Source organism: Zootoca vivipara, chromosome 5 (genome assembly GCF_965207765.1).
Source record: "Zootoca vivipara chromosome 5, rZooViv2.hap1.1, whole genome shotgun sequence".
Lineage (NCBI taxonomy): Eukaryota > Metazoa > Chordata > Lepidosauria > Squamata > Lacertidae > Zootoca > Zootoca vivipara.
In genome coordinates this window covers 21049344-21058868 of record NC_142588.1, presented here as the reverse complement: position 1 = coordinate 21058868, position 9525 = coordinate 21049344, and the positions used below count along the sequence as shown (strand labels likewise).

Here is a 9525-nt window from a genome sequence, read left to right as displayed (position 1 = left end):
TAAATGTTAATAAAAGTCACGAGTGTTTTCTTGAAGATATTTCATTGTATAGTAGGCCTCATTCCAGCTAAGCAATAATTACAGGTTTCTAATCCAGGCAAGCAAGGCCATGTTCTACCCAGGACACAGCACTTGAGGGTGTCACGGATACCCAAACCCTGCTTTTAAGTGTAAATAAAAAATGTTGGTATTTGAAATCATGGATCTCCTGTGTGACATTCATACAGTGCAGCTTTGGGAAGGGGCAGTCAGGACAGAGTCTTTACTTACCTCATTTGTTTGCAAGATCTAGGCCCCAAACCCCTCCATTTTAGATCATTTAACAGAATTAATGAAAGCAGGAAATTTTCCATTGAGAAGTTGTTCCACGGCCGAGGCTGACATTTGTGTCTGCTTCCAGAGCTGAATGGTTATTTATCCAGAGTACCGGGCATGGTACAATTATTTTGGGGGTGGAAGTAGTTTTAAAAACACACAGGTGAAAAGCCTGCTTTGGTTGTAGTAGCAAAACCTTCCCAGGTGAGAGACGGGATAATTATTGATTTATTGCATTTATATCCTGCCTTTTCTCCAAGGAGTTGAAGGTCGTGCGGACGGCACTCTCCTTCCTCATTTAATCCCCACAACAACCCTGTGAGGTGGGTTAGGCCGGAAGGCAGCAAGCGAAAATTTGAATCCTGGTCTCCCAGGTCTTAGTTCCACACTGCATTCACTGGACTCGTCCATTAGCATATCAGAGATGGGGCAGGCCAGGCATCTTACATGTATGTTTGGCAGTGATCCTTTGCATATTGGTTGTAATATTGTGGAGCATGAGTGGTTGGTTGCTAATGTATGTGGTAGTGAATGATTGTAGTGGTTGTGGGGAATGGATTGTGAGGGTGAGGCTTGATGCACATTGCATTAACTGTGTTTTATGCAGGTTGCGATTTTGCTTTCTACTGCCCTGCAGTGCTGACTTGATTTCTATGTATATTGTGTTTACGGATATAGTGATAGCTTATGTACTTGTAATTTTTTTTTGTCCGTGTAAATCATCCAACATTGTTTTTATTGTACTTTGTCCTTGGGTGCATCCGTGGTACTTTTAATTTATTGCAAACCACTTCGAGATCTCCAGATAGTAAAAGGAAATAATAATAAAATGACTAAATGGCTATTGTCCTTGCTTTCCAAAGGAATTGAGCTTTTTTTTTAAAAAAAAAAACTGTTCCTTTTTCAAACTCAAAACTGCATGCAATCCTTCCATGTGGAAGGATCTAATTACATTTTAGATTAGAGGATTAACGCCTCTTTGATTCCTGATGCCACACTTCAGAGGATCACTCGAGAGAGACTAATCCAAATTGAATGAACTCCCTTAATAGACTCCCTCCACCCCAATCTCCTCCTACTCTTTTTTTATTTTCCTTACAAAGTGACAAAAGTTGTCACGGTTTCGCTTTGAAACCCCCGTGGGTTTTGTTTGCAAGCCTCCTCCCTTTTCCCCAGTGATCTGCCTCGCGTGTCTCGTCCTCCCCCTGCGCCCCAAGCTCAGCAATATAAACAAACCAACCTCCCTGCCTTTGACTTGCTCATTCGCACGTGCTCACCTCGGAGGAAAAAAAAGGATGTGCTTGCAATCTAGAGAGGCATCCAGATCTCCCAATCGGAGCTAAAATGAAAGAGCTCCGCTCCCGACAGCAGCCCCTAGGGTGGGCTGGTTTTGAAACTGCCAGTCCGTTGAGACTCCCTATCTCTTGGCACAAGGAAGGGAGGGAAGGAGGAAGGGCGCCGGCTCAGCAGCAAGCGAACTCTTCGCAGCCGGCACTTGCCGTCTGGACTGTACCCGATCAGCCGCTCCCTGCTCGATCCGGCTGCCGCGATCACGTCAGGGCAACGTTGAGTGCCACCCGCCGCCTGGACTGGGCGCCCGCGGCGGCGCACAAGAAAGCGCTAGGCGCTTGGAGACGCCTTGGCGAGCCTCCTGGCGGGGCGTGGATCCGGCAGCGGCGGCGCTTGGCCGCCAACGCCCGCGAAAGGAGGCGCATGCTAGTGCTCAACGTGGCCTTCGACCGTCTGCGGAGCGTCGTGCCCGCGCTGCGAGGCGAGCGGAAGCTTTCCAAGGCGGAAACCTTGCAGATGGCCAAGATCTACATCTCCATGCTGAGCGAGCTGGTGCAGCAGGTCGGCGCCGGCGCGCCGGGGAGAGAAGCAGCAGCCCAGGCTCCCGCGACGCCACCCGGAAGCGACGGAAGCCGATCGCCTCCCGCTGCCTTTCGAGGATCACCAAACTGATCCTCCGTAGCAGGGACCTGCTGCTGCGGAGCGGATCCCTGCCCCACAACTCCTTGCAAAAACTGCTCTCGCAAGGAGAGGTGTGCAAACATAGAGGGTTGTTTTTTGGAAGGGGGGCAAAAAAAAAAAATGACAGCCTGACTTGAAAAGGAGGGGGTTGCTTTCTGGATAGACAAGACACGCTCGTTCGCATGGGCGGCGTTGTAAAAGTAGGATTAAGTTTGGGATAGTAAAAGCACTAGGGAGGAAGCCCCACTGGACAGTGGATCGTACTGTACTGCAGAGTGAACATGCGTTAGGATTGCGCTGCTAAAGTGCGATTCTATCAACCCATTAGGGTTGCAGTCCAGTCCTGACCTGACCCTAGTTTGCTGGAAGGGACCCCCATTGACTTCACTAGGACTTACTTCCGAGTAGACACTGTTAGGCTTCCGTTGGTACTTAAGGGTAAGCCCCTTTTAATTAAACTGGACTTCTCAATAGAGATGTACAGGCACACTTGCACCTGGGCATCAGAAGGATTGTTGTAAGATCACACAGGGAGCAGAAGGGCTCCTTCATCTTCCTTACCTTAGCCCAGGGGTCCCCAAACTAAGGCCCGGGGGCCAGAGGCGGCCCAATCGCCTTCTAAATCTGGCCCGCGGACGGTCCGTGAATCAGCATGGTTTTACATGAGTAGAATGTGTCCTTTTATTTAAAATGCATCTCTGGGTTATTTGTGGGGCATAGGAATTCGTTCATATTTTTTTTTTCAAAATATAGTCCAGCCCCCCACAAGGTCTGAGGGACAGTGGACCGGCCCCCTGCTGAAAAAGTTTGCTGACCCCTGCCTTAGCCTGTAAAGCAAGATGACAGTGAAGTCACTGGGTGGGTCTTGGGCTTAAGGCAGTACAGTAACTGTTTGCAATGTAATAAAAAGTTGCATGGATGGTTTCTCTTAAGAGTCATATGATGTTAGGAGTTGCTTGCATGATTGGGAGATGTGTGCAGGCAGCCCAAAAAAGGGCTGGTTGGCCTTGCTGGATCCAGGGCCAAACAGCTGGAGAGAAAGTAAAACAAAATGTTTCTGAGCCGATGGAGAGTACATTCTCCCAAAACCTTGAAATAATTTGTATCTTCCAGTATCTTAGGTGAAACGACTCTTAGATGACACACACGGTGATTTCTAATCACATTCTTTTTCCAGAAATCTAGTACTATTTTTTGTATTAAAAAATAAGAATTTTACAGTATTTTAATACATACATAGTTTTTGATTACCTTTATGTATCTAATACCTTTGGATTTCCCACCCCATCCCTCCATGGCTTCCCAATTGTTCCTTGTTATGCTGGGTATCATCTCTTTCACTTTACACAATATCCTAGTTGTTAATTACTGCTTCTCACAGATCATTTCCTACTTGTAAATTTATATTGTCTGTTACACCTCTTCAAATACTCTGCAAAGGGTTTCTGTTCCTCACTTAGCAATATCTCCTCTTGATCCCTATTCCCCCCCCCCCCCGCAAAAAATAAATAAATCTAGTACTGTACTATAAGACCCTGAGTTCGCTTTGCTTTAGGTGGCTGGTGAGAAATGGCTTAACAATACTGCTTTCCTGCAGTGTATTTTTGGTAAACAGGAACCACAAACTCCCAGTAATTAAAGGTTTGTAGTGATGACAAGCTGCTGGTGCATGTCTCCTTCAGGGGAAAAGGCAGAAGCTGTACAAACCCTGTATATTTTAGTAACAGCCTTAAGGCAGCAAGAGTTAAGTGGACAGCAACAGTAGGATCCTGCACTTGTCTACTCAGAAGTCCCCTTAAATTCAATGGGGTTTACTCCCAGGTATGTGTGCACAGGATTGCAGCCTTTCATAACCATCCATGAAGTTGCAAAGACATCTATCTCCTATCGATTACACAGTGGTGTCCAAGATTTGATGAAGTGAAGGGCCATGAGGGCCGACCAAAGGGCCAAAGTTGCTGAGCTTTTTTTTTTAGGGTTGAAGTTGTTGAGGGTTTTTTTTAGGATTTTACCCTAGGAAATGAACTGCCACAGGGGACGATTTGGTGGGGCGGATTAGTCCCCCGAAACAGACTTTGGACATGCCTGGCTTACAGCAATAGTTGCCTTTATGCTAGCTTAACTTTTCACTAGAGTTCAGGTGATATGCAGTTATTTAATATTTAATCAAAGGGTTAAAAGGCAGGTTTTTTTAAGTCTTTAATTGAGTGCCTGCCATCCAATGAAGTATAATGTAATGTGGAGAAAATAGACAAGGTGTATATTTTCCCCCCAAAAATAGTGGGTCCCATCCCTTCCCCAGACTGCACAACCTTCCGGCTTTCGCTGTAATCTCTTCCTGGTTAAGTAGCTTAAGCATTCTCATCACACAATACACAATTAACCTATCACAAGAGACTGGGAAAGGGGGTTGGACTAGATGATCCTTAGGGTCCCTTCCAGCTCTAGAATTCTGTGATTCAAATGGCCTGCCTTTGATGGCCAGGAAGAAGGGTCAAGACAGATTTAAGGATAGCTCTATCACAAGGGTGGGGAGCCTGTGGGCATTCCAGATATATATTGCATATTTGCCAACAATTGGTTATGCTCTCTGGGGCTAATGGACATTAAGAGTCCAAGCACACCTGGTTCCCCTTGGCCTGTCAACTGCTGTCACTAGGGTTGGAGAACTTGTATATACAGGCTGTATAACTGACATGCAGATGTGAGAAAGCAGACAAAGGGGCATGCTTAAAAGCTTCCCAGGCCCAAACTAGGCCTACCAGGGAGTAAGTCCAGTGAATTTCTGAGATGAAGATAGTGATGGCATTTTAAAAAGCCTCTTAAAAAGCATCTTTACTTAAGCTTTTCTTAACTCTTGACGCTTGTACCTCACTCAGTTTTATTTGTGACAATACAGCTGCATTTTCTCTTTATGTCTCTGAAGCACACTTTACCCCTCAAATAATCCTGTCGTTTAAGGGATGCTGGGAATTGTAACTGTGAGGGGTAAACTACAGTACCTAGGATTCTTTGAAAGAATGTGTTTCAAATGTGCTGTAAAGGTACACTGTGTATATACCGCCATTGGAAGGAAATTATACTGAATATTGTTATATTTTTATTATTAAACCCCTTCAAAGAGGTTATATCATGCAGACTATGTTTTATATAACCATAGACGCAATTGCATTTACTTCATGCTAAACATATATAGGCTGGTGCTGTTAGTTACTGCTTTTAGAAACAAACGAAATTAAATGGATCTCTGACTCAGGCAAGGTGTGCTTGTGTTGTAAAATATGACCATGAGCATCATTATCTCAAGGTTCTTCCATGTTTGTCAGCAAAACAGGGGTTTCATGGCATCTGGGTGCAATTACACAAATTGTATTTTAAAAAGATTAAATCCAGATTGAGTATATGGAGTAGAGTGGAGGAAGCCTGCCAACCCTTGCTGTTGTTTAGAGTGCCGTTCCCATCAACTCATCTGGTTGGGACCTGTAGCCATGGAGATAATCCAGCTTCAGGTAGAGTACCACAGGTTCTCCATCCCTGGTCTAAAAGGTAGTAAATAACCACTGAAATAATTTACAGGTACAGGTTTGGGATGGGCAAATATATCCATTTCAGTTATACACGTTTTTTTGCCTTAAATCTGGTTTGCTCCATGTCCACGTCTCCATTTTTAAAAGAAATCTTCAAAAAACTGTGAGTCTTTTCATGTGCATTTTGTTGGGCAATTTTTTTTACAAAATATACATTTGCATATTTAATATTACCTAATATACACGTTTTTGCAAGCAATTTCTTATAATAATGAATTAATTACAGTAATACACATTTGTGTACATTTCCTCCCCAACCCCCACCTCAGATTTTTTGGGGTGTGTGTGTGTGGAGAACTGCATTGCGAGTTTGCTGTGCTTATGTATAAATTACAAAAGTAGAAATTAGCTATGTTCACATTAAAATATGAACTGCCTGAATTTCTTCCCTATCCCTAGTGTATGAAATCTTTGGCTGGATTAGATCACTCATGCCAAGCTCATACCAGGATGTTGTCAACATCCAACTCCACGTTTTGAAACCCAGGAAGCCACAGTGAAAATTTTGAATCAGTGGTAGTTATTGCTTTTCGAACTGATGAGAACTATAGGGGCACTGTTGGTGATGATCCAGAAATAGCTGTATAGGCTCTTTTTAAAAAACGTAAAAACCCAGCTCAGTTTTTCACTAAGCAGGGCAGCTGAGAGCAGCTGTATTAAATGCCCCTTTTCCAGAACTCAGATTTAGCCTTTTTATTCACGCCATGCTCACATCAGATTTAATGTGATTTATAGGCGGGCTGGAAAATTATAGGTGGTCCAAAACGCAGCTCCCAGTGTGTCAATTGAGGGGAGAGGGAGGCGCTGGCAGATCAGAGTGTGTATATAATGTTGATGCTTGGCCATCTTCACTCCTTACCCTTTTGTTTCTGGGCATAAGACCTAAACAACTCAAGACAAATAATATATTTAAAAACACTTTCTTTTGAAGCCCTGCTCATTCCACTCTCCTCCCCATCAGAAATATGACAGACAGCACCTATTCTAGTGTGGTGCTAAGACTGTAACATATTTCACAGGAAAGCTAGCTCCTTTGCTGCTTATCTTTTGACAAGCGATAAAAGCATATATTTTTGCTGCAGGCTTTCTTTTTTAGTGTTGCTTCTTAATGTTAGCCTGTGTTGGCAGCCTAACATATTTGATAGGCAACATATCTTTAAAGTTGGTTTATAATACAGTCATGCCTCGGTTTGAGTATTTTCAGTTTAAGTACTCCGCAGACCTGTCTGGAATGGATTAATCCACTTTCCATTACTTTCCATGGGAAAGTTCGCTTCAGGTTAAGTACGGAATTCCGGAACCAACTGCACTCATACTTCGGGTTAAGTATGCTTCAGGTTGAGTACTCCGCGGACCCATCTGGAACGGATGAATCCTCTTTCCATTACTTTCCATGGGAGAGTTCGCTTCAGGTTAAGTACGCTTCAGGTTAAGTACGGACTTCTGGAACCAATTACACTCATACCTCGGGTTAAGTATGCTTCAGGTTGAGTACTCTGCGGACCCGTCTGGAACAGATTAATCCACTTTCCATTACTTTCAATGGGAAAGTTTGCTTCAGGTTAAGTACGCTTCAGGTTAAGTACGCCATGGACTGTCTGGAACGGATTACAGTGGTACCTCGCAAGACGAAAATAATTTGTTCCGCGGGTCGTGCCGTCTTACAAAAATTCTCGTTTTGTAGAAACAAACGGCAGGCGGGGGGGAGCGGCAAAAAAAAAAAAGTCAACAAAGAATCGCTAGATGCTTTTGTCTAGCGAGTTTTTCACTGCACGAGGCATTCGTCTTGCGAGGTACCACTGTAATCCACTTTCTATTACTTTCAATGGGAAAGTTCGCTTCAGGTTAAGTACACACTTCCGGAACCAATTGTGTTTGTAAACTGAGGTACCACTGTAGTGTTTCAGGCGGCCTCATTTTCGTTTGATGTATCTCTAGATACCCTTTAGGGGGGGGATAGAAAGGCAGAATTCTCATGATAAATACATGTTCAGACATAAGAGAACTTCGTGTATTGTAGGAGGTACACCAAATGGATGAATCAATGACTTTCTGATCACAGTCCTACTGCTAGAGGTTGCATTTAGAGAATGAACCTGTGGCTTTCTGGGTTCAAGGGACATCCTTTGCCATTAAGTCATATCCCCCTTCTCAGTGCTGATTTTAGTACATTGCTGAGGTTGCAACGCTGGAAGCATAGGAAGCACTGGTACACCCTCAGCAAAAGTACACTCTTTTCTCCAACTCATCTTCATCTTTATTATCCTCAAATGACTTACTACATTAGAAGCGCACTGCCCAAATATTATACTGTTGCCACATCAAGCCTTAGCGTTCTAGAAATTTGGGGTAGCGAGAGTATGTTTTCAAAGAAAATCAGAGATGAATTAGAGCAGCTACTTGCTTTTATTCTATTAAGATAATAAAGGTCCTTCATAACTGCTGAAGGTGGCATTTCCTAGACATTGTTCCAGTTAAGTGGATTTTCTGGAAGTGCTTATACTTGCCTTCTGAACACTGTGTCACTGTCAGCATATTTTCAGAAATAATCATTGTGCATTAAGAGACGAAGGAACAGAGGATGTGAAAACCACTTGGAGTCCCAAGTGTAATAATTTCTGTTAGAAGTCCAAGTAAAAATGGAAAGCCAACATTTCACTGCTCAAGGGAAAAATAATCTCGATTTCATATATTTAGGAGCCATTGCACAACACAGCTGAGTCAAGGTCGCCAAGGTGCAAATTTTGCTTCTCTTCACTGAGTGACAAGCCATTAATTTGGATTTTTTTTTTTAATAATCGTGTTCGTGCGGATGTCATTTTATTGTTGTAAATGGCTTTGGATGGGCTTTGTTCACCAAAGCAGCATGTATTTTTTTTAAAAAATAAAAGTAACAAACTTTCATTCCACCTCAACCTCTCCCATTGTCTCCATTATAGGAGAACCTGGTTGTGAAGCCTTCACCTATTTTCTTGGCAACATCCAAGGACACTGCATGGGGTGATAGGGATTTCCATAGACGTTGGTAGAGCTCTGTTCTTCCCAGGCAGGTGCAGGCACTGCAGAGTCATTGTGGGTCTAACCAGAGCTCTGTGTGTATTACTATTTCAACCAACACTGGTAGTACATCCAGTATATCCAGAAAAACATTCAACCTTTGAGATTGAGGTTGAATCCTGACAAGGCAGAAGTACTGTTTGTGGGGGACAGGAGGTGGGCAGGTGTGGAGGACTCCCTGCTCCTGAATGGGGTAACTGTGCCCCTGAAGGACCAGGTATGCAGCCTGGGAGTCATTCTGGACTCACAGCTGTCCATGGAGGCACAGGTCAATTCTGTGTCCAGGGCAGCTGTCTATCAGCTCCATCTGGTACGCAGGCTGAGACCCTACCTGCCTGCAGACTGTCTCGCCAGAGTGGTGCATGCTCTGGTTATCTCCCGCTTGGACTACAACAATGCGCTCTACGTGGGGCTACCTTTGAAGGTGACCCGGAAACTACAACTAATCCAGAATGCGGCAGCTAGACTGGTGACTGGGAGCGGCCAAGACAACATAACACCGGTCTTGAAAGATCTACATTGGCTCCCAGTACGTTTCCGAACACAGTTCAAAGTGTTGGTGCTGACCTTTAAAGCCCTAAACGGCCTCGGTCCA

General features: G+C 44.1%; 1 protein-coding gene across 1 annotated transcript; it reads left to right on the top strand.

The window, feature by feature from the left end:
- The first annotated feature begins 1029 nt into the window (after window positions 1-1029).
- On the top strand, window positions 1030-3779 carry LOC148685604 (uncharacterized). The gene has a single exon (XM_088670182.1). The coding sequence runs from the start codon at window positions 1660-1662 to the stop codon at window positions 2275-2277; it is 618 nt and encodes a 205-aa protein (XP_088526308.1). The 5' UTR covers window positions 1030-1659; the 3' UTR covers window positions 2278-3779.
- Window positions 3780-9525: the final 5746 nt, after the last annotated feature.